The sequence below is a fragment of the Colletotrichum navitas genome (genome assembly GCF_030913465.1).
Source record: "Colletotrichum navitas strain CBS 125086 chromosome Unknown LY79scaffold_10, whole genome shotgun sequence".
Classification (NCBI taxonomy): Eukaryota; Fungi; Ascomycota; class Sordariomycetes; order Glomerellales; family Glomerellaceae; genus Colletotrichum; species Colletotrichum navitas.
Window position 1 is genome coordinate 208144 of NW_026850556.1, and position 24392 is coordinate 232535.

Here is a 24392-nt window from a genome sequence, read left to right on the forward strand (position 1 = left end):
CCGGATGGAAGCGTGGCTCATGCCTGCGGTGATGAGGCTTACATCAGCGGCCGGCGGCTCCCGGTGGGGAGAGTGAGAGACGAAAACCCAGCGGAAAGACACTCGGGCCGCCCTGGCTTAATTACATCATCGTCTAGTGACGGAATAGAGAAACAGGAGAAGAGCTCAGGAACCAATGTCTGGAAGGCGTCCAAATACATAGCAGGTACCGAGACATGTCACAAACTCGGCGGGATCCCACTCCACGCCGCGTCATCAATCCGCCGCTGGCCGAGCCCACCGAACCTGCGACCTTTTCCCGTCGGCGTACTCTGTACACCTACACAGACGCCCGGCATGGGAATGGAACCACGGAACACACGATGCAGGTTGATCCTTTCAATTGAGAGGGGGCTGTGAACCACAACACCATCGACTGCGGTGGCACGACATTACCGCCACATACATGCAATTTCCAAGCTCTTGGCCGCCCCCTGGCAACCCATGTCGCTAGCGCCCGTCGTCCCCACTACCTTACTTTGATACCTACTACTAAAGTAACCCTGAGATGGACGTATAGTGTGCACTAATAGGGCGATGGCCGTGGGCTTCCGAAACCGATGCCGCTGTTGCTGCTATTGCGACCCTCGGAGACGTCTTGAGCGCTCACGCACGCGCTAGGCCAGGATCGGTGTCTTTTTTTCTTCTTCTTTCTATTGTGTCTCCCCTCTTTTCCCCCTCGGGGTTTCTACCCGTCCATTGATCCGTTGAGACTCTATCTTGCGCAGCCCTAGGAATACGACAAAAGCACCATGTATCGTCCCTGTATACGCATGCCGCTTGGCTGGATTTACAGCCGCTGGATTTGGGACGCCGAGACCTGTCAAAACAATACTGCCCAACTCTGACACCCTACCAAAGGGGAAAGGGCCAAAGCGCAACGAAATGTTGTTGCTACCTCAACTATAGTCTATCGCCTCTAGTTTCCATCGTTTCGACACACTAGCCAAATGGAACGGGGGGGAAGGGTAGGTATTGCCGTTCGATGTCGAGGGGGCCTCGTGCTGTTTCGTACGTGCCCTCCCGGCAATACTGTTTCGTTCCGTGTCGATGTCTACGTATTCTCCGCGCAAAGAAGACAAAACAGGAGAGTGAGCCCGCACACGCGAGACTTCGAAAGGTGGGGGACACCAGAGCCTCCTGTAGTGCAGAACCGGTTATGTCGGCAACAGACTGACGCAGGTGCTGGTCTGTTCCAGTATCACGGTTCGCGAACAGTTGATCGACCTTTAGAGCGGCTCGTCGAGAGGGGAACGCCGACTCGACTCGCCCTATCTCTTTGGACGACGGCAGTTGTATCCGACTAAAGCATGACGTGCTGCAAATGATCACTTGCAGTGTTGCCTGCGAAATTCGCATGCAGCTTAGGATTTCCACCCACTTAGTGTAAACTCCAATCGCGCTGTCGAGAGGCACAGCCGGCACTTGGACGCCACCGATCAGCAACTAACGCATACTAGCAAACCGTTCCCATACCGAAAGGCTGTGGTGCATTAACCTTTACCTTACTAAACGGCCGGCTTCGCTTTAGACCGGAATGGAAAGAAATTTTGATATCTGCAACATTAACGAAAAAGAACAGAAAGAGGAGAAGAAAAATAAGAAGAAGAAAAAGAAAGTGCGAAAAAAAAAAGGGGGGGGGAAGAGAAAGAAACCAAGGACAGCAGGAAGAATTACATGGCAAAGCAAAATGAAAAGAAAGGCCCTAACCAGGGATCGAACCTGGGACCTCTCCCATGTCGAGTAACTCTGCGCAACCCTAAGGGAGAATCATACCGCTAGACCATCAGGGCTTGTTGATTCCAAGTCATATTCTTGAATGAATGCGGATATCGAAAATTCTATTCAAGTTGGTAGTATGGATGGGGCCACGATATTGCACGACCAAGGGCCTAATTGGACAGGGATGTGGCGAGATGCGATCAGAGGAACGGGTTTAAGATATGTCAGTGGTGCGGGTGGTGCTTAGCCTTCTAGTATCGCCCCTGTACGGAGTATTGTGGTACGGTATGGTTTCAGCCACATTTCTGATACAGGATACTCCCGCTGATGCTTCTCAACCTGATTGGCAGTACTATGGCTTTGCTATCTCGGCATTGCCAGATTCTCCTCTTCACTGCCATATGGACGTATTCGCTCTCAATACCTCATCTGCAGGGCAGACGCGCCAAAGAAGCCACATTGGGCTGCCTTTGGCCAATCCGCTTCAACAAGTAGCGCCGATGGGTTCAAGGAGCAACTAACAACGCGAATGAGGCCCTGCAATGATACCCCCAATATTACAACCAACTTTCGATCCCTTGAGTTTGGTCCACTAAACTGAAAGCCCATACATCAGTTAACCCTCGCATCCCCTTTGTGACCGCCATGGCGTCGTTCAGACACATCGTTTTAGTCCTTGACCTATGCGCTGACGTTTAGACGTCTATCATCCCGCATGTATCTGTGTTGTGATGCCTTTGGAGTTGCACACAGGAAGCTGAAATCTGGAACAGGACAGTGATACACAATATTGCTAAGCGACCGCCTAACGTTGGGCGTTGACACGAGCATCTTGGCATCTGCCCCCGTGTTCTTATTAAAGGCGGTGGTCAAGGAGGATGTAAAGAAGCAAATTTCAAGGAGAATGGAGAAGCGCATGCTGAACGCCTAGAGAAAGGCCGATGATGCACGTATCCCATCATTATTTTTATGTCTGCGCGAGGTCCTGGAGACGCCACAAGATACTTGTGGATCAGTGGAGGATATTGGTGAGCTTGGCCAGATTACCCTGTGGGCTTCATCAAGTCCAGGACGGCTGGTACGTTTGTGGTTCTGGGGATAACGTATGTCCCGCGGACATAAGCGCACATGGTGGCCGTTTTCTGTTGGCGGCGTGCAATACTGAGATCATCCCAGGCGCAGTTGTCTTCAGAATGCCTGAGGGGACTGCATGGTGAGTACTACTCGCATGAGAGTCGGCTCTTCCCGCTGGTACAGGCAAGAGCAATGAGAGCGGCAATAGAAGATCCTGGAAGCTCTTGCTTTGTATGCTTGTCTCAACTGCATAACTGCGGTGGGCTTTGGCGTATATGTCTTTCAAAGAGTCATGGTATGGCTATAGAAGATCTACGCTCAACCGCTATCCCACCAGTGGGGTCCTATATGTGATTCATGTGACGATTGCCCTTGTTCTCGTCGTAGCCTCTGTCTGTGGTTTAATGAGCCTCATGATTGCTTAAAGTGACGTGAGAGTACTGTCTAATTAGCCAGGCCCTTGTTTTCATTATTATACTGACGCTCAACCCTGGAGGCTTGTCTACATAAAGCCTCAGGTCTTGTTGACTCTCGAAAGGAGTCAGAATGAAAGCGATTACCAGGCCATGCATGCCACGCCAACGTGCTTCCTAAAGCATTACAGTATCTTGCCGCAGCTTCTATACATCCTTCCCTTCCTCATTGGGTACCCAACCGCTGCAGCCCGCGCGGTCTGCTGCCAGCCTCAAGCCGGAGCAGATTCCAGCTCTCATTCCCAACAGCCCTGCGTGTGTCTGCGACCAGTACCTCCAAGATCATTATGGTATTACTTGGACGTCGTGGCACAGAACTCAGTGGCTTTGGTCTCTTAGTCTGTGTGAGTTTGCGTAGTTTTTATTGCAATGGGCGTCAAGTTGGGGACGTTTCTCCAAAGTCCACTAGAGCTGCCTAATTTGTTCTTGACTCCCGCTTGAAGGCTCAGATGGAGGTTCAGATAAAAGGCAATGCTTTGAGAACTCAATCATTCTTTTTCTAGTAGGGAGTCGTCTCTGTGAACTGGCCGTTGCATCTGGTTGAGTATTCTCTTGGGTGACTGCCTGTCTGCTGTAGACGAGCATGCTACGGCTTGGCTGGCACGCCTGGATTGGGCGTCCGGGAAGTTTGGAAGCTAGGTTACGTGTATTGTCTTCAAATCTTTACTATTTTGGGTCATGATATTAGTATGACCGACCCGCGTACCAAAAGCCCACCTGGGGGATGGATGATGTTGAGTGAACTAGCAACGTGAACGGGATAATGACCAAAGTCTGCAAGTTATCTGCGGTATATGACACCTTACTGCTCAAGATAACACACCCACGGCATTGCTGGGCATGGCGCGACTTGTCCTTGGACATGTCAATACGATGGTCCTCAACAGTCTTCTTCCCGTAGGGATATTATGGTAGAGACATGGTGCCCAACTGGTTCAGGGTATCCGCTGAGCCGGTACGCAAGCCGCACTTCTACCTTCCACTGTTATACACATCCAATACTGAAGTTAGGAAGAGCTCTTCCGTGTGGTCAGAGGTGCAAACTGGCCATATCACACACAGGCTGAGCAAGATTGCTGACTGGAACAACAGAACTGCTTTTTCTGGCATGGCTGGTAACTTTGAAGAAACAAATCGTTTGCAATTGGAATCATTGTGGTTTTTAATTAAGAGAATGCTCACGCATTACATTCACCATACGCGCCTTTATTTAGCATCTGGTATCACGCATCGCCTTTTTATCAACTTCTTATCAATTCTTAGATTCTAACCGTCTTTATCGCTGCTAAATTGACCGGATGAAGTTCGATCACCGCCTTCCAACGCCAAGGAGAACTAAGAAAAGGTAACACAATGGAGGGCTGCAGAATCCAGAGGCAGACGGTTGAGCAAGATAGAAGTAAGCTGGCAGGTATGACCATTCCAGTCAATGGAAGGCGTCGGTATGATCCAAGCCAATTCAGAGGCTGTAACGAAGAATGTTCCTTTCATGAACCCCGATTCTTAGCTTGCGTTTATGGTCTTCCAATGCCCTTTCAGTATCGTCAAATATCGAGTTCAGCCAGCGCTAGCTATCGTATTAGAGGCTTACTGGCCCCTTCGTAGAATAAGCTTATATCTGCTAACAAGAAATCAAAGAAAACCTATATGGGCATGTTGAAACTCAACCCCCCGAAGCAATGGACTTGACAAATTGATATAGGCATTGACAAATAAGGTGCCCATTCATCTCACCGTCTCTCTGATAATGCATGACCGTAATCTAGAACGTTGCAAAGCTCGTCTCCTAACGTTCAGATCCAACCAGCATAACCCAAACAACTGTCCTAGGTAGGTAATATATTCGTTCGGAGAGTGTTCCACAACTATAACCACAGCATCCAATTCTGGTACCTTCTCTTCTTCGCGCTTGGTGTAGCCACCTGCAGCTGGACTTTTGCCATACGTATATAAGTTATACTAGGCCCAATTTCTGTCCATAGGGTTGCGTAATGTCAGTATGGTAACCAGTGGAATTATATCCAACGAACCAGACGACATGAGAAAATGGATTCCTGACGACACCACAATCTTGGAATCATCGGTGCCGCCATCGTTTACGGCATCTCGCTCGCAGAGAGGAATCCATCGGCCTTCTATCTCATTACACTGCAACTCCTTCCGCTTGGATGAAAGCAACCTCATCTTCTTTCCCATCACGTGCAACGTCGCCCGCCGGATCGAAAAGTAGACCATCCGAGCAGCCGAGTAAGTAAGGAGATGAAATGGAGACGAGGCCCGGAAAGATGTCTAATAAAACAGGCTTTCCTGAATTCAGTTCGTCATAGCCTCGCTCACCCGCTTACCGTTGTCGACTCCAAGTTCAGTGGTGCCGAAAAGCCGGTGTATATATAGTATTGAGAATTCTGGAACAATACTGCCGCGCTTACTTCGGGATGGATGTCTAGTCAACTACCTACCCGAAGGGTCGAGTGCGAGCCTTCTTATATTTTGTCCTCGCCTTAGGGCCCTCGAAGCTGTTCAAGAGCAATACACCCGAGCGTGTTTGCAGTGACTGTCGTTCTGGTAACGTATAAAATGCCTTTTTAGTCTCATGTGGTATCGTTGAATGACGAAATTGACTCTAGGTATCCCATACCACAGGTCCTAGAGTTGCAGTCAGGTATTTGATTCACACACACAACTGAACTAGAAGCACTCTTGTCTATTCCTGTGAAACAGACAACCATAGTAACACAGCCCTAGAGAACTGCTTTGATGATGAGATCCCTTATGTCAACGTTGGAAACAAGTCTGTGTGTCCAAGCGGCCGTGAAGCCAAGCCTTGCTACATTTTTTGGAGTCTTGTCCTAGTCCCAGTCCGAACGAGCTCCTTACCCGGAAAACCCATTAGCTGCGCGGAACAGGTTGGTCGCACGCCTTGCTCGTGATTTATGCATCAGTGAGTGCATACAGTTTGTGATGGGCAGAGGAAGCATGCCTGCCAAACCCAGTAACCGCCGAGGCCTCGCGCGCCGTTCTCAGCTTTCAGCAATAGGTCCATCAACTTCTGGGCAGGTAGATCATCGAGAACGAGAGTGTGAAGACTCGCATCCCTGCTATCCATAGAATGAACTTTGGCACGGCAGTCCATTACGGACTACAGCTGCACAAGCAGTGCCGTATCGACACTCGCAGATCCATGTGCTGCCGCTTCCTCTTCTGGAGTAACACATCGAATGAGATGTGACGATGAAATGTGGGAAGTACTAGCACATCACTTCGTAGCCAAAAGCTCTGTGTGAGGCAACAAAAGGTGACAGCAAAAGGTATCTGTAGCGGTCGGTTGACGTTGTTCCTCGCCTCCCCTAGCTTAGTCCCCGAGACCGACGCCGGGAGACAGCACAAGAATTGGCAGGAGAAACAATGACAAGGGAGACTGCACAGAAGTAGGCGCCGAGAAACCAGACTCTCAGAGATGTGCTGGAGGGGTGATGATCATAAGGCAGTCTCTGTCCCCTCCCCACTCGTAGAGTTTACATGACATTCTCCAATGGGCGAGTCAATTCACTGCGTGCCGTTTCGTCGCAGACGGGTGATTGCACTTGAGGATACTAGAATAGGGCAAGTTGGCCCCGAGCCACAGGATAACAGAAACAGTCTGTTGTCTGAAGCGTCGTAGGCGAAGCCGTAACAGAGCTCGAGCTTGAGATCTCCTATAAGACTCAATGAACTCCACCTGGCAAAGGGGAGCAACGTAGGGGGCACGCCAATGTCTCACGCCCAGATCAACGGGTGCATAATAAAACACATTTCACTCATAGAACATAGATTGTAGACTCCGAGGCGAGGTGACTTCTCTCTGCCGTCGTAGCAACTGTGGTGAGACGTGATGTCATCACACGCTCCGGAATGTTGTCTCACAAGAACGCGTCCACCGTCTTTCCGAACCCCAACAACCGCGTTCTTCTGTCCTCTGGGAGCACAATTCCTTCTATTTTATTTTTATTTTTTTACTTCATAAAGCCGAAAACACGCGTCGAGCCAAGGCTCGCATTCTATCTGTAGGTTCTTCCATCACACCGAGGTGGCGGAGTGAAGCCTGGGGCCTCAGTGTGTGGAGCAGGCTCCAGAGAGGGAGCCGAAGCGCTCTGCGTGGTGCTGGGATCCGGCTCTTGGGACAGAGTGCCCAGCTGTCAATCGTTTCTAGCTCTCTGAACAATTCGGAGCCGAATAGGCGTTCCTCTGGCTCTGAGGAGCGTCTGTAGATGACCGGAGCGGGGAGGCTAGGGTTCTGGTGTTTTGTATATGGATAATGCTCCGCCTGTGGCCCGCCGGGCTGACAGATTCGGTTAGGTGCTGAAAACGTCAAGTTTGGCTTTTTGCTGAGACCCTACTCAGGGGCATCCTCTGAGGGTAAAGCCGCTAGCAGCACGGTCTGGTCAGCGACAGTGCACATGTCATGCAAGCCAAACCGGATCGTTCCAACCCTGCGTTCCAGAAGACGATAGCCCCCAGCGCTAAAGACGTTGAGTAGGGAAGTTTGCCAGTGCCGATCAAGGAATTACGGATAGACTTGCAGGATATGGTCTCGGCCGGTAGGCACCAACACCAAGACCCGCAAGATCGGATACACCAGCGGGTTTTACGAGGGCTAGATGAAGGTTAGCCGGTGAGAGACGCGGCTCTGTAGAGCGGTAGGCAAATGCGATTCGGAAAGGTTCCTTGATATTCCAGGGACTCGTATACTAACATGGCTTGCAAGCCAGAGCCGTACTTACTGCTTCAGATGACTTAGTTTTACGGGGAAGATTATCTTGACCGAGGCACACACGCCACCTACTCTATTCTTGCTCGCCAGTGGCTCGTTTGCCGGGCATGTCCGAAGAAGCCGCTTTGCTGAGTCTTCATAACTTGAGTTCGGCCCATGTTAATGCGAGATACGGACGGCGTGAGCTTGCGGCCGAGGATGCTATGGCCAGTAAGTTCTATGCCGTTCCATGGTCTCATCGAGCGCTTGGCAGAGGAGAAGATGCTCCGAGCGGTGTTGGATCCAGGATGGCCGACGACAAGCCGGAGCGTATGACCTTTGTACAGTAGTTGCACATTCGGGTCCTGGGAGTAATGGTTGGATTTGCGAAACCCGAGATATTGAGAGATAGAGCCCGTGCGATTAGATCGGCTTGAAACAAGACCGTGGTCCTTGGCGAACACGATTTGCATCAGATCAGTGGCGGTATATCAAGTCTTAACGTGATATCATCAATACTATAACAAGTGAGCAAGCAGTTAGGCTCTAGGTAAGGTTTAGTCGGGGTCTTTGACTGACTGCATAATTTGCCCCATCCATTTCACGTATTACTGTCCGTCGAGGCTGCCGGATACCCAGGAGGCTGGCTCAGCAGTCGTCCCATGCACCACCGCATGCTGCAGAGTGAGAGAGCGAAAACGATATGGATCGCGAGGCCGGTTCGACATGCTTGAAAGCTGGGTGGGCTCCGGACGCACAGTCAATTAAGGGGTGTACGGATGCGTAGCTAAGGGGTTTCCCGGCTTGCGATGGTAGATGCCAGTCTGCGACTCTGCGAAAAAGGTAGACAAACTATGCTTTGCGTGGCCGACAGGTGCCAGCGACTTGGTAGGGACCGTTGAGGTCGGACCATGTCGAACGCGACGAAACTTGCAGTGTCGGTTGCAGTCCGAAGTATGCACGCACACACACTCCTCTGTACTCCGTATGGAGCATTCGTGCACACACACTGACTGCGTCGGGCAGAGCGGCTAGGAAGAGTGGGGCTGGCAGGACTCAGGGGGTGGAGGGGAATCAGCAGCGAGTGAATCAGTCGCAATACCACTGTCACCGGATTCTGTGACCAACCCCTGGGAAGGCGCTCGAGAATCAATGTCACGTGCGCGGGAAAAGGCCTGGTTTGGCCACCCAGCGACCGGACTTAGCGGTGGAAGTATCTGTAGGGGGACTTCACCCATCGATGCCGCCAGGGACGCTCACCTCCATAGGTAGGTAGGTACCTAGGTTGGTAGCAAGGAAGGATACGTACGCATTGCTTCTCGTATGCCCCGCAGCAAGGTTGAGAGATGGCAGACGCCGAAAGGGCACGTTGTCCGCGCCGCGCCTGCCCACGCGCCGTCCAGCTCCGCATCATCTGGCGTTACCAAGCTTGTGTCCTACCCAAGCAATCAAGGTAGGTAGGTAGGTAGGTAGGTATATACTTGGTTTGTGTGAGGTTGTGCGGCGGCGGCGAGATGCTGCAGGCCCATAAGCACACTACAACAAATGGAACTGGTAACGAACGGGCCACCCGTGACTTGACACCAGACGCGCAGCTTCTGTTGCGCGCCCCGAAGTCCGAGTTAGTTTGATCGTGATTGGGGTTCCAACCAGCGCGCGCTGGTGGCATACCCGCCTAGGTACCGTAGAACAGAGTCCCGTGGAGAATGGGCCCGCCTGCCTCTGTTCCCTTGATCCTGGGAAATGGAGTCGTTCGACATGTTGATGTGAGCGAGGCAGTCAATCAGGACCGGACCCTCGAGGCATCCGCATGTGTCCATTTCACCAACCGTGCTGGTGGCCTCGGCTTGCTCGCTCGCTCGCTCGTTGCTGACAGGCAATCGATGGGAGGGAGGGAAGGCCCGCCCAGTCTTGTTACTGCTGTTGTTTGCACGGCGAGCGATTCCCATCTTCAGGGGGCCAAGGTGGTAAGGTAAATTAATCCTTTACTCCCACCCGCATGCACACACACACATACACACCTGCAGTCAGGCACGCACACAATACATTGAAAATCGATTCTCTCATTACCGTTGCATTTTTCCTCGACTCGGGTATCCGCACGGGTAGCGGATCAAGTACCCTCCTACGCAGCTCGCACCGTGTGGTCCCATCATCTAGCTTCCTGATGAGGCATAGCGTTCACCTTTCGGTCCTCCTTCTTGTCGCCCAGCAGCACCAACTGTGCGCGGGTACGTACTGTGTACAATTGTATGCAGAGGTCTACAGTACGGGTAGCAACCACCAGCGAAATGCGCCCCCCACCCTGGCCTGGCCTGGCCTGGGCCTAGGCCGACGACTCGTCTGCCCTCGCGTGGTCCAAATGCAATCAATGTCAAGGGTTGAACATGCCTCAGCTCCTCCTACACACCAAATGATGAACGACGTCGACGAGGCCGCGGAAACGGATACGTACCAAGCAAGTTCTCTTCTTGTGGATGCTCTGCTTGTCGTTCCTTCGCGCGAACGCGCAGCGTTGCCTGCCCGGACACGCTGTGTGGGTAAAGGGTACGTATCTCCCCTGCTGAAGCACGTCCGCCCCCCCCCCTCCTTGCCCATATCGATTTCTTTCCTCATCCTGGATAGGGTTGGACCAATCTTGGCCCCCTTGCTCTACGCTTCGTTCCACCCCGTCCCACACACCTCGCCATACTACCATACTACCTACCTAGTTTTAGTAGTTTGTGTACTTCCACCCTCGTTCATCGACTTTTGATGCTCTTAAAAAACAAAAAAAAGACGGCTACATGGTGCGCCCGCCGCCCGCCGATCTTCTGTCGTGGCCCCCCTAGCAAACGGTTCTTCCGACCCAGCTCAGCCCAGTCCATGTCCAGCATAGCACGCGCCCGCCGAGTCTGGCATGCCCGGCGATGCCCCAGGTCTGCGGTCCTTAAAGGGCTGTCACCTAGGCTGTCAAAGACGAATCGAGCAAAGGCCGGATCTCTCTTTCGGGAGCCCAAAAGTCAAATTCGACACGCCTTTCCTTCTCAGGCCTCATTACCACCTTGTTCTTCATCACCAGTCCCTTGATTCCCTTTTCGCGTCAGCCTCTTCAACCTCAGTCCAAGCCTCTCGTGACTTCAACCGCACCGTCACCAACTTCATCAAAACGTTCCTCTCCCCAATTAAGACACAGCAAAACTGGTCGCGCAGGCACTGGAAAAGTCTCTCGGAATACGAGAACACGTCCAAACATTGCTAGGCAACCGATCTCGGCCCCTCCGGCCTCTAACATTCGTACGAGCTCGCCTGGCGTCGTTGCTTTTCTTTCCACCACTCCATCGTCGACCATCTGCAGCTTGCCTCTTGACGTCTTTTCCCCACGGCCCGACATGGGCTGAGTGCAGACTTCGACACAGGTGGGCATGTACGTTGTTTTTCGTACGGATGTGACTGCAGTCTACATTTTGACCCATCCCTCTATCGGGCGATATCGCCAAATCCGTCTTCTCACGTCTGTTTCGGCCGTCGTCGGATCCTCCAACGACGCGTAGCGCAATGCAACCTCACATTACCTTGTAGGCTCATCATCTGCTATCCGAGACACGCGCAGCGGACTCGCCATGGGTGAACTTTGGCCCTGCATAAAGCACCGGTACTCCGAGCACGAAGCATATATCCTGCATCCGCAGGCGCATGGCGAGGAAACGATGCCCTTGCCACCCAGATTTTTACCTGCCTGCCCTGACAACCCCGTCTGCCCATCAAACATGTCCTCATCCAAGATCCGCTCCTTAGCACCGAACTCTCTCCCAGCATTAGCCTGGCGTACTACTGTGGTCTCGAATTGCATCCATCGGACAACCCTTGAAGGAGAGAACGGAACTGCAGCATACCGCACCCTATCTCTCACGACATTCGGCTCCGGCCCCCCCCCCCCCCCCCCTGCAATCACACGCTTACTGCGTAGCTCGCCCTGACCGTCTCCGCTCTGGGGCGACGTTTTCGACACGTCCCATGAGCGCCTGAAGCACTGTGTGCTGTGCCGCAACGCGACCGCGTCGTTTCCCCATCCACCTTGCAGCAAACCACCAACCAAATCCTTGCCATAACTCCCCTGTCCACGCCGTGTCGTGTCGTTTGATGTCGGCCGGCGGCGACGGCGTGGGGCATCCATCGAGCGAAGGGACGAATGAAGGAACATCCCCCAGCCCACAGGCTCTGAGAGGCACCTCATAGTACTAAGGTACCCTTCCTGTACACTACCCCGTCGCAGCTGGGGTCTGGCCAGCGCTATCGATTCCAAGAGAATGGGATGCCCGCCTCGAGGGGTACGGTACATACATACTATGTACACAAGCACAATCTCAGCACGTTGCCAATTTCCGCCAATCATTGATTGGCCAGATTGGCACTGGGCTGCCAATTTTGGTAGATGATGAAAGTCGTCTAATCGGGCGCGCCAAATGTCGCTTCGGTACCTGTCCAGCAATCGATTGTAGCATCAGGACAGAAAGCGACATTAACGGTCTTTGGCGCTTCTGTAGAACCCGGCGACTCACTGAGCCACTGCTAAGCCCGTGCAGGTCGCGCCTTGTCTGGACCGCTGCAAGAAGCTTTCCAGACTGCACTGCTTCAAGGCCCTGCCGAAGACTAACTTTCAACCGATCGTCGGTCTTGTCAGTGCCCACGTACCGGTATGTATGTACTATGAGCTACTTACCCTTTGCGGATGGCATGCCAGTGCTGATTGAGGCAGGCTTCTAGAGCGCCGCTCAAAAATGGGCGCAAATGAGCCTGGCCGAGCGACAGCTCTCCAAACCAGGAAATCAGCTTCGGGTGACATCTGGGAACACCCCTACACCCTGTACAGCAAAGCTAAGCCAGCCAGCCCGTGCCACAGTGTTCCACCTGCGTAAAATACCCAACTTCGTAGAGCATGTGCGATGCAGTCCAAGAACTCCAATTGTTCTGCGAGTGTCAGCTGCACCAAGGGCCGTTCGGAAGCCTTACGCGCAGCTCGGGTATCCAACCGGCCCACTGGGGGCATCGTCATGTCATTCAGCAATGGCGGGCGGTGGGCAACATTTCCTCGTCCTAGCCGTCCTTGACCAGCTGAAAGCAGCCAACCAAGCAGGCCATTCAATAACTGCAAAAGACCGAAGACAGACCAGGACAAGCCGAGGCTCTCGATTCCGCTAGTCGCGGTAGCTGGCAGGGGTTCAATCTTGTACCCTACACTACCCACTAGGTGATTGTGGCACTGGGGGGGCCCTAATCATCGAGCCAAATGGGCCCCCACCAAGACCTTGGGATCATTGATTATTTCGTTGGCGTGCGCTCAACAGTGCGCGCGCTTGGTGGCTTCTCGTGTCTCGACCTCGAGGTCTCAATGTCAAGGCTGGGATTCGGGTTTGAAAGATGACCTATCAACGACACTCGAGTGCTTCGCCCACGCCGTTTGACTTTCTCTTTCTCTCGCCCTCTCTCTCCCTCTCTCTGGCGCGCGCACTGGCTCATCCGTACATTGCAGTCGTCAACCATGATGTTCTGTGTTGTTGGCCAGACAGAAAGCGCTCTCGGTGCACACACACAAACACACACACACACACACACACACACACACGCACACATACACTACGATGGTGGCTTGTTATGTGTTTACTGGCAGCCGAGACCTGTATGGGGAGAAGTCAAATCGAGGTGCAGATAGAGGGTAGGAAAAATAAAATGGAATAAATAAAAACACGCGCGGCCGGGGTTCAGTACATTCGTGCGGGTGTTGGCTGACATGAGCTGTCTTCTGTCCCGACTTGTCGAAGGTACAAAGCGCATGGCCGCTCAACCCAGGAGAGGATAGAAGACTTAGCCTACATGTAGAGTAGTCCTGAATGCGACGGTGTGAAAATGATTTAGGTTCTTCTGACAGCGCGCCGACGTCTGCGCTCTGTCTCGCGCTAGCTTGATACTCTAGAGAACAGTCTTCCACGGTGTCGGCACATAATGCCTGGCAGTGACCAGGAACGGATCCCAAACCGGACAAGTCAGGTACCTGTTCTGCAGACATGCCGAACACGGCGCAAAGACCAGAAGCATCACCAAAAGACACAACAACGGAGTCGCTTCGACAAAGTTGACAACCAAGTGTCCCATCATCTGCTTGTCTCTCTCCGAAGGGGATGGGTCTGTACTACGCTCAGACCGTAGCTTACACACTACCTAGACAGTGGATATAGGAGGGTATTGGCAGTCAAGTCACGAGTGCAGAACCAGTATTCGTACCCATGGCGGTGGGATTCCCCCTCAAGGAACAGACCAGGCTGTCGCTGGTCTGGTGCGGTCGGCCGCTACCCTACCTGACCGAAAGGCCCACAGGTAGAGCGGGACGCAACCTAACAGTGCCAATGGGAAGCAGGGCCATCTCTGGGCGTGGCTCCTGCGCCGGCACCGTCTATCCTTGAGACTTTGGACTTTCTCGAAGCTGGCGGGATCGGGTAGGTTTGCGACAGGAAGGCTGGGGAAGGAGTCGAGAGACCCGGTTGTACGAATGTACCTAACGTGTACCTCGTAAGCAGCAAGAGCAATTGCAAACCAGGGAGGCGCGCGTGGTTGCGCTTGCATTGCTAGAAGGAAACCATTGCAGCCAGGCTGCAGATGGATGCAAGCTAGTATCTCGCTCATCTCTTGTTCCTAGGTTATCTATGGGGCCCTCGAGAGGAAGGAGGAACAGGAAGATGCAGCTCATTATTGTGTTTATCACCCTCCCTCCCTCAGAGGGTGTTTGATCGCGCTGACATGTCCAAGTTAATGGGGGGAAAAAAAAAGGGGGGGGGGGGGGGGAGATAAGCCGCGTCGCGATGTTAATGGCTGTAGTAGAATGGCCTCCTTCCGTGGCGGCGGAGACGACGACAATCAGCGTGTGTGTTGAGAAGGAAGGTCACCTCCAGAGGCCCCACTCTCCTCTTTCGACACTATGCATGGCACCTCGGCCAATCATGTCGACGCATGGCCAGGGCTGGTTGTGGCTCTTTCTTACCTTTTGCCTGTCTTTCGTCTCTCTGGGTCGCTCTTTCCTTCGCGTTCTGGCTCTCCCTGTGCCTGGGCCTGGGGTGTCGTCGATTGTCCCTTGACACACCTTAGATTTCGCCCCCCCTGGATCTGCTTCTCCATCGCCCATTGACTTTTCGGTTCTCGCCCAAACGTTCGCAAACGCGCACTCCATCCCCCTCCCTCCTTCTCATCCCTTTTCTCCCTTTTCTTCTCAGCGTCTATTCTACATGGTGTTTTTCTGCATAGCTGAGAACTTGCAATGTGTGCACGGAGCGCGGAGCGGGTCAATGAGCGAGAGGAATCCGCGAAACAAAGGTGTTGAACGGAGGATACTCTTCTACATTTGGCCCGTCCATCCAACCATCCGCCCACCCACCACGACACAAACATCCTACACTACGGAGTACCTAGGTAGGTAAAAGTACGGATACGGAGTACATAAGGCAATACATGCACCGTGACGTGCCCGAGGTACGTACACGCACCACCATCTCTCCCCTTGACATCCCAGGTCCCAAAAGGTGTCGAGGTATCGTCGTGCCGCGCACTGTACGCTACAACGCGGCTAGCAGTCGACACCCCTGTCGCTTTCCCAAGGCCCCCCCCTCCCCCGTCGCGACCGTGAGGTATCCGTAGAGAGACAGAGGCCTAGAGCCCAAGCCCGCCACCCACCCACCCCGCCTTTCGTTTTTCCTTAAACTGTCTGGTTGTGGCCGCAGCCCGTGCTACAACCTCACTATCCTCTTTTCATTCACTCCGCAGTTCCCTCTCGCCTTATCCTCAATCGAGCTCTTTCCCCAACTGACACTTGTTGCTTGTTTTCGAGCAGGGGAAACCGCTTGACGACGACCAAAAACGTTCACCCATACCAGCCTGCTACTTCGCTCTCCCGAATAACCTGAAGTTTACTTCTGGAGCAGCCAGAATCCCCTTCGTTGGCTCCGTGTCTTCGATTACATCCTTGGACGAGAGAGAAAGAGAACCTCCGTCGGAGTTCGGCTTTGCCTTACCACACTTCTAATCTCAGCTCTCTCTCTCTCTTCTCCTTCTCTTCCGGTCAAAAAACCCCACACCCCTCCCCCCCCCCCCCCCCCCCCCCCCCCCAAAAGTCACCCGAATCGCGTTTTTCCTTTTTCTGTGCGGCTACCCACCACGACCATAATATTCGCTCCTCTGCAGCAATACGCCAACCGCTCGGCTCTTAATTCGCACTGCAGCCAGTTTTCTGTCCTGTTTCGCCAGGCCGAACCATCCCGCTTTCGCTGTGAACAACCACCACCACCCACGCGCTCAATCCACTACTTCCAAGACCAATTCCTTCGACAGCACGTCGGCGCCGCCTGTCAAAAGATAGTCACTTTCGACCGTCGACTGTTTTGGACAAATCTCGTCCCTCCACTGACCCCTCGACAAGTGTGAAGTGCATTGCATCTCAGGCACGGAAGCTCCAAAAGTCAAACAAAGCAAATAAAAAATTAAACCTGCAAATTCCTCGCTTCCGTTGGTCAGCAGGGGAAGAAAAGAAAAAAGGTCACTTCGACATTCACACGCACCACTACCAATCGCCCGAGTACCTCCACTACCTTACACCTTGCCTTTTACTACCCTACCCTATCCGTCTTTCAACCTTCCCTACCTTTTCCACCTCCACCTCCCGCAAAAGGCACCGCATCGCATCCGCTCCGCACCAGACTCGATACAGGCTACGTCCCGTTTCGACCTGCTTTTTCTGCGACAGAAGCCCAAGCTGCACACAGCAGCACCTCTTCCTCCCTGATCAAGTATAGATCAATCGGCACCACGCTCAAAAGAGCATCTCCACCGCTTTTACCTTTTTCTGGCTCGCTCGTGACACCGTCCAACAATTCCACAATGGCCGACATCACCGACCAACACGACCAGACTTCGCCCACCGACCTCGACGAGTCCCAGGTTGGCAACGGCAACGTCCCCGAGAACAGAGGCGTCAAGCGCCAGCGTCCCAGCACTGCCGACGACGACGATGACGATGACGAGAAGGGCGGCCGCGAGCGTCGCAAGATCGAGATCAAGTTCATCAACGACAAGTCACGTCGTCACATCACCTTCTCGAAGCGTAAGGCTGGAATCATGAAGAAGGTGAGCATACCACGCCCAATCGTTCCTGCACTCTCGCTGCTGTTATGATCGCTCACTCTCGCGTGTGCGCGCGCGCGCGAGCGATCACACACATGGCACTTTCTGCTCATCAATTGCTGACCCCGATTTGTTGTAGGCCTATGAGCTTTCCGTCCTCACCGGCACCCAGGTCCTGCTCCTCGTCGTTTCCGAGACGGGTCTTGTCTATACATTTACGACGCCCAAGCTGCAACCACTCGTGACCAAGGCTGAGGGCAAGAACTTGATCCAAGTACGTCCACGTTATTTTCACGACTACTCGTTAAGAGACACCATGCTAACCTTTTATGCAGGCCTGCTTGAACGCTCCCGAGCCCTCTCAGGGTGGTGAGAACGGCGTCGACGACTCGAACCAGGTCGACTCCCCCGAGGAGCCTCCCCAACAACACCTACCTCCTCAGGCCGGCCGCCAGGGCATGCCGCAAAACCCCCACATGCCTCCCAACTACATGCCCAACGTCGGCATGGACCCTTCGCAGGCGCTCGCGTACCAGAGCTACGTGCAGCAACAACAACAACGGGGCGGCGGCTACGCCATGCCGCCGCAGTCTGGTCTACCCCAGCACACCTCGCATCAGTCATGATAACCAGGTTGTCCCTTGACTTGTGCATTTCTCGCTGATACCAGACACATTCTGCATCTCCCAAACCTCGGCCGTTGGTCCTCGTGTTTCTTCGTCCTACGTCGAGGTTCTGGCTGTTTGGCGTTGTAAATCGGTGTTGCCACTTTACTGCGCCTCGTCCCACTACGTTTTTTTCTTTGATTCCCTTGATTCCGAATTCTACTTGCTGCCATTCGGATGCCACAGACTTCTTGCAACTCGACCACGCTGGCTTGGTTTCCAAGGAATGCAAGGCTCTGTATGCCTTGCTTATTGCGGAGCAAGTTCCAATGATGCGCAATTAGGGGTCATACTGGGATGCGTTAAGAGGGACAGAGCAACATTGGGGTAGGCATATGAAAAGACAGGGCCGGGGTGATATGTCGAAAGAGTCAACCTCGTTGAACCCGGCCTTTTGCTGTGGAGTTGGTTGAAGAGCTGACTCCATGCGAGGCTTGTGTAGATTCGAGCTTGTGTGGCACCGTGGGCCAACCCCTTTTCCCTTTCTTTTTCATTTTCTCTCTTTCTCTCTCTTTCTCTCTCTCTCTCTCTCTCTCTCTCTCCCTTGGGCGGCGGAGGTTGGAGGTTGCGATGTTCGAGAAGTCTGCCCTGAGGAAAGGGCTGGGGGGGATTACGGCATGGGAAAGGTGGTTTTCATTCAGCATGAGAACATGATATCTCACGGCTGGGCAGGCACGGCTTCTTTTTTTTTTCTTTTTCCCCTCCCGGAATGGGCTTTGACGATTTGTCTCGATTCGAGGATCAATGAGGACCAGACACACGCGAATTTTACTCCCCCTAACTCGTAGGGACTCGGCTCGATACCCCCCCTCTCCCCCTCCCTTCTCCGGCCCTGGACAAATCAACAAAAAAAAAAACCCTACAAAAGTCCCATGTTTACACGCTCATACTGAACGCCATGAGAAATGCGCCCACCCTCAGCAATCCGAACCCAGAGTTCGGCAGCAAGGGGATAGAAGGAGAAACCTCGAGGAAGCGGCTGTATGGGGAAGAGGAAGGAGATGCAAGAGAGCCAACTTTGTATGATAGTATATCCCCGCGCGCGCGCCTACATTTTTTATCGGTTTCTCAACGTCTTTTTCTACTACCGCCACCACCAACGCTGCTGCTACTACACTACCTGTACTACTACAACATCGTGCTACAACTAGACCAGTCAGGGCCTGACAAATGCTAATCTTTCGACGCTTCATACACTATAACCATGAACCCTCCAGCGATGCTTGTGAACCCCTCACCCATTGTTGGGAAATTTTTGTCTCAAAAATTTATTTACATTTTTATTTTCATTATTTTTTTTTAGATTTTGCACTGATGCCTCACAAGTTCGGAGGATCCGGCCTAAGACACATGCCCCCTTCCGCCTGCCCGCTGGCGCATCGTCCGTCTCCCCCATGTCCGTTTGCGGACAGAATCGCGTCAGTCTCTGCCCCGTGCTGCCCTCTTGCCGCTCTCTCTCCGGCGTCCGCCACCCGGTATGGCCGTGGACGCGCATTCCGCCGAGGTGACATGACAAGTGGCTTAACTCTAAAGAAGAATTCGAGACACTTCGTCAGTGGTCCGCCACCGCCGCCCCTCCCCCCTCCTTTCCGCTTCCCGTCCATCAGTCCTCGCTTATTTCCTTTCTCCCCTGTTCCCTTTCCTTCCATCCTCCCCTTTTATCGAGATTGTCTCTTTGCCAGAGTTCGTGATCGCAAAGGCGCGTTTCTTTTGACCCAGCTGGCGGTCGCATACCATGACTAACCTGCTTTTCTCACGTCTTTTGTTTCTGTTCATCTCCCTTGCGCTTATCCCAATTGGATTCGAGCTTCGGTCGGGGCGGGCGTGTGGTGGGCGGCGTCGCCCTCGCCTGTCGTTCCATCGAGCTAAGCTGCGGCCCCACGTGAATTTGCGGCATCCGAGTGTGTGTTGTGTGGAGGGAAAGGATGCGTTCCATAGCGGCTGTTCTGGCCCGACATCGAGATCTTCGCCTCTTTTTTTCTTTTTTTTTCTCCCCTAGTCGCAGACTCCCGAGATACTGGAGATCGGGCTGCAAGGATATGATGGATGGATGGGTGAATGATTTGAATGCTGTTTTTGGCCGTCTGCCGGGTTGTGATTCGGCGAGTACATGGCCTGCCCGTGCTCAACCTAACCGCTGGAGGTGGACGGTAGGTAATTGACAGTCGTCGTTGTGGGGACCCCCCCCCCTCCTCCCCCTTCGGGAGTCCTGCCCTGCCAGCCGGTGTGCCTGCCTACCTACCTACTGCCAGTCAGTGTACCGCGCTCGTCCGTACGGCGGGGTTCAGCGGGGAAAGGTGGTGTTAGGAGGGGACGATGAAGTTAGTGTGTGGCCAGCCCATCAAGTCGTAAAGCAGAAACACATTGAACAGTTCTTCGTGGGCGGTCTTGCATCTGCGGAAAGTCCGATCATGGTTAAACGACAGCATTCATCTTGGGAGCCAGAGACCGTGGAGAATAACGCCAGTCTGCATCATTGTCACATGCATGATTTCGCTTTCGTCCCGTGTCCCTGGCGGGATGGTAATCAGTCACGGGGTCTCGGTCGATGTAAGGTCGTTTCTTAGCTGTTTCCATTTCCGAAGGCCTGCCGCTGCTGGTGGCGGTGGTGGAGGTGCTTGGGGGAGGTACATTCTGGATTCGGACATGATGCAGGGACAGCTCGTTGCCTGTTTGGGCCTGGCGGACATTGATGGGATTCGCGCCGTTGAAAGCCGCAATGAGAAGCCATGGTCGGGTCAACAGCACTGAGAAGATCGACTTGATACAAGTGTTTGTTTGGGCTTCATTGAATGGATGTCTCGCTCGGATACCCTGAGCGAATGCCTGCGTCATTCCTCTAGATGGGCATCGTTCGTCGACCGTCACAATGGTCTCTTCCATTCTTAACGTATGGTTTCTTATGCCCAATGGCTCAGGCACCTAGAGCAAGCAGGACTGGGAGTGTCTTCGTAAATTCCGGAGCCCGTAGAAGTTTGAGTGTCGTGTGCTCCGTCTTCAGATGTAGGTATGGAAAGCCATACGCAAAACGTTGTCTTTGTGCTCGTTGTCCCTGGCATCGAACATTGCGCCGGGTCCCCTGTCTCTTCGGGCATTTGGCAACTTTACCTCGTCGCAATTCCGGTCCCCAATCGGACGGATGTTGACCGGGGCCCACCAAAGACTGAGGTCCGGAGATGGTGGCTTTGTAACACACAGTGCCCGGAGTTGGGAATGCTCTTTGCCAGTTAACGAGTGTCGGGGTCGAAAAGACAGTAGAAACACAATGTAAGATGAAGGACTGATACAGCCACCATATCTCCGCCTCCCGTTGTCGCTACTTCATCAGACCTCGGCCCGGCTGGAACGAAGCGGCAGAGGATCGTCGATCCCTGGCACTGATGTAGGTAATCCCGACAGTCGCGTAACGACGAAGAGGCTTGCCAGCCGTCCATGGCTGCAACGCAAAAACAGACGGCGCAAAGGGAGACGTTCTAGCCGTGGCACCGGCATCCCTCCGTCTTCTCACACGGAACTTGCCGCCCGGCTTCGTTATCTGGTAAACGGATAAAGGAAACAAACCAAACGGGTAAGAGCATCGGAGCAACGAAACCTGCAACCCACAGAAAAGAGCAGCTCAGATGAAACGGACCGAGGCAAACCTCTTAGAATACGGCCCTCGGGAAGGACTAACAGTACGATTCGTAAGTTCGTGTATGGACGACTTCTTCTTTTCATCCAGGAAGGCAGCTTGGTGTTGTCGGGGTCATGGACGGTTGCTACGTGTCCGTATTCGCAAGACAGCAAGACATTAGATTAGGTAAGCACATCTGACCAAGGAAGTGGTAAGGTTCTTATCCCAGAACCTAACTGTTCATATCGTTACCCCACCATTCTTCGCTCGCATTGGTGGTGCATCATGCTGTGTGGGCTGAGCTGTGGCCATTATGTTGAGCGGCCCCCCGACAAGCCAAATGTTTGACAGGCAGCCCAAACACGATACGGTTCAGCAACGACCCATGTGGTGATGAAGAGGAACCTGGAGGTGGATAGTATGGGGAGGCACCAGTGAATGCTTGGCCTTGGCACGTCTTACAACCCTGAGAGGGGGAACCGAAGGAGCGGGTTGAGGGGTTTTGAGAAGGTTTCTGCACGGGCCAGGTGGCGGCACCGGAAGAGCCCATGTACTTATACTAACATCACTACCACAGAAGTCAAGGGCACTAGGCACAGCACGAGGAACTCATGATTGGGGGGGGATCAGACCTCACGACAGCTTTTTTATCGTCACAGCTTTTGGCTCCGCGGCCGTCCGCTGGGATAGAGAGTGTACAGGACAGCAAGAGTAATGCACAAGCCGATAGCAACATGGTAGAATCAATCCTTCTTAACTGAGGTCCCCTTTTCCGGGAGGAAAAAAAAAAAAGCTTACAGAGAATAAAAAGTAAATAGTAAGTATATCAAAGGCTTGGACTGACTTCCTCGGTTTTGCTTTCTCGTGATCGCGTTTCTTCATTCCGTCTCCTCGGCTACCGCAATACCACCGATATACCCGCAGGGTTTATGAAGTATTAACGCAGTAGGAGCAAGTGAGCCGAGTCTTCGACGTTCTCTCCCTAGCCAAACGTCTGATAGCCTCTAGTGCTCACCCAAAGTAGCAAAGCGACCAAGGGCGAGACTGCCCAGAAAGACGCCGGCCAGAACCGAGAGCAGGTAACCAACGTTCATGGTCATGACAGCCAACATGCTAGGGCCATTGTCAGTTTGATGATCCACGGGGAGAACAACGGGGCCACGTACAGCAAATATCCGACCCCAGCAATAGCGGTGTCAATCAGGGCGCGGATGGGATCGACCGAAAATCTCCACGGCCTCCATATCCCGTGCTGCTTCTGGACGACAGTGACGTTCTCCTCGACGCCATTCTCCGAGAGCACCATCTGTTTCGCCATGCTCTCCGATGAAATTTGACCGGCCATACCCATCTTTCCGTTGACGCTGATGTAGCGACGCTTGAAGTCCTTGTCGAGCCATCGCTTCTCCTGGATGGACTTGAGAGCCAGCATGCCGCGCATGCAGAAGGCGAGAAAGATGAGGAAGATGCAGGTTGCGGCGTAGGTGCCGACACTGTTCGGGGTCCACGTCTCGGTGTACAGAGGAGTCTTGATGCTGTTCTGGAAGATGCTCATCATCATCATCGTCATGCTGCCGCCGCCGCCGCTGCTGCTGCTGTTGTTCATCGAGCCGGATCCCATATCCATTCCCGGCATAGCGTCGGCGGCGGTCGCCGCGCCGTGGTCCTCGTCCCCATGTCTGGCCATCAGAAAGCTGTCCATCGCGGCGGTGTCGTGTGGGAAGCGGTCGACGCTGGCGGCGCAGCAGTAAGGGAAGAGAATGGGGGAGGGTATTCGTAAATTAAGAGAGTGCCGGTGCAAAAATCAATGAACAAACCAGGCTCCAGTCCCGGCCGTCAGGATCGTTATCACTTCGGATCGAGGGTAAGGAGGAGGGAGCGTGAGAGAGATGGAGAGAGTTCTTCAGATGGAAAAACGCCAGGATATAGAGGACAAGGCGGCAAGGTCAGTGTTATAGATTGGCAGCGAGAAGGATTGCGTGAGATCTTCAGACGCTTCGAGCAAGGAGAGCGTTACGAATTGGGTTGCGAAGATAACAGGGCGGCGAAACGAGAGCAAGTTTTCCGCATTAATGGCAAGTGACTCGGCTTCTACCAAGATGCCTCAGCCGGGCAGTGGTGACTTTTTGTTGTCCGTGCCGACCTGACGACGAAGCCTGGATGACCCTCGGTGTAGTACGTACCTGGCTCCAGACCAGGGCCTAAGACGTCGTTAGCAGGCGAGTGCCGTGGAACACGCATCAAGCTGATAGGGAGATACGGTTGTGCTGCTACTGCCTGGCAAGGGCGCTCCCTCAGAAACGTGCGCACTGGTGGAGTATGCGACAACGCCAAGGGCGGATGCTAAGTGGGTCTTTCCTCTTTATCCGCTTCTCATTGGCCCGCAATTAATCTAGCTTCGCCGGCGCAGGGGGGGCAGGAAGTACCGTTACCCCCTTCCACTAACAATTTCTTGCCCGAGTGACTACCGCACACTCAACTTCCTTCTCGTCCGTCCTTGTTCTTCTAAAACAAACTGCTCACCTTGTTACAGTTACAGTCCAACTTCAGCCGTTTTCCTATTCTGTACCTTCTTTCCGCGTTTCCGACATTATCGGCCCTCGACCGAGCAAACATTGGACTGAACGTTATTGCCTTGTACTCAATGCTTACCTGCCACCCTAATCCAATGGCACAATGTTACTAATAATACCAGTTCCCAGCCGCCCTACAGCCAGAGGATCTTAAACAGATGCTTCAAGAGGCGACGACACAGACATGGATTTAATCTGGAAAGGGTCGGCTCATGGCCGGATCGACCCCGTGTCTGACATCAAAACCCGAACCCCTGATAACCACGAGCATGGGACTGTGGCCATTGTTGGAATTCTGTCGCCGGATCCTGTAATGCTTGGTTGGCCTGGCACACCTGGAACTGATGTGAAAGCCGACCT

At 53.3% G+C, this 24392-nt stretch overlaps 5 protein-coding genes and 1 non-coding gene across 6 annotated transcripts; 2 read left to right on the plus strand and 4 right to left on the minus strand.

Moving 5' to 3' along the window:
- Window positions 1-1740: 1740 nt before the first annotated feature.
- LY79DRAFT_t62 lies at window positions 1741-1832 on the minus strand. The gene has a single exon. It is a non-coding gene; the product is annotated as a tRNA-Pro (tRNA).
- A 5701-nt stretch (window positions 1833-7533) lies between these two features.
- On the minus strand, window positions 7534-8558 carry LY79DRAFT_32931 (uncharacterized protein). Its single transcript, XM_060552486.1, has 2 exons — window positions 8131-8558; window positions 7534-7941 (listed from the first exon to the last, which is right to left on the minus strand). Exons 1-2 carry the CDS (start codon window positions 8508-8510, stop codon window positions 7713-7715), a joined length of 609 nt encoding a protein of 202 aa, XP_060417678.1. The 5' UTR covers window positions 8511-8558; the 3' UTR covers window positions 7534-7712.
- A 2576-nt stretch (window positions 8559-11134) lies between these two features.
- LY79DRAFT_577009 (uncharacterized protein) lies at window positions 11135-12862 on the minus strand (the record flags this gene model as incomplete). Its single annotated transcript, XM_060559846.1, has 6 exons — window positions 11135-11469; window positions 11752-11922; window positions 11980-12133; window positions 12365-12497; window positions 12579-12673; window positions 12740-12862. The coding sequence occupies 6 exons, from the start codon at window positions 12860-12862 to the stop codon at window positions 11135-11137; spliced, it is 1011 nt and encodes a 336-aa protein (XP_060417679.1).
- Window positions 12863-16938: 4076 nt separating this feature from the next.
- LY79DRAFT_577010 (SRF-type transcription factor) lies at window positions 16939-17807 on the plus strand (the record flags this gene model as incomplete). The annotated part of the gene is made up of 3 exons (XM_060559847.1): window positions 16939-17184; window positions 17321-17455; window positions 17517-17807. The coding sequence occupies 3 exons, from the start codon at window positions 16939-16941 to the stop codon at window positions 17805-17807; spliced, it is 672 nt and encodes a 223-aa protein (XP_060417680.1).
- A 1018-nt stretch (window positions 17808-18825) lies between these two features.
- Window positions 18826-19680, plus strand: LY79DRAFT_32969 (uncharacterized protein). The gene has a single exon (XM_060552490.1). It carries the CDS (start codon window positions 19017-19019, stop codon window positions 19587-19589), a length of 573 nt encoding a protein of 190 aa, XP_060417681.1. The 5' UTR covers window positions 18826-19016; the 3' UTR covers window positions 19590-19680.
- Window positions 19681-22064: 2384 nt separating this feature from the next.
- On the minus strand, window positions 22065-23598 carry LY79DRAFT_542888 (ctr copper transporter). Its single transcript, XM_060557020.1, has 2 exons — window positions 22626-23598; window positions 22065-22572 (listed from the first exon to the last, which is right to left on the minus strand). Exons 1-2 carry the CDS (start codon window positions 23159-23161, stop codon window positions 22464-22466), a joined length of 645 nt encoding a protein of 214 aa, XP_060417682.1. The 5' UTR covers window positions 23162-23598; the 3' UTR covers window positions 22065-22463.
- Between the last annotated feature and the right edge of the window lie 794 nt (window positions 23599-24392).

Coding starts and splice junctions, on each gene's coding strand:
- LY79DRAFT_32931 (XM_060552486.1), bottom strand. CDS start 8,510: ATGCAAATCGTGTTCGCCAAGGACCACGGTCTTGTTTCAAGCCGATCT. Junction 7,942..8,130: donor CACTGGCGAGCAAGAATAGA/GTAGGTGGCGTG, acceptor ACCTTCATCTAG/CCCTCGTAAAACCCGCTGGT.
- LY79DRAFT_32969 (XM_060552490.1), top strand. CDS start 19,017: ATGCTAATCTTTCGACGCTTCATACACTATAACCATGAACCCTCCAGC.
- LY79DRAFT_542888 (XM_060557020.1), bottom strand. CDS start 23,161: ATGGACAGCTTTCTGATGGCCAGACATGGGGACGAGGACCACGGCGCG. Junction 22,573..22,625: donor GCTGGGGTCGGATATTTGCT/GTACGTGGCCCC, acceptor CAATGGCCCTAG/CATGTTGGCTGTCATGACCA.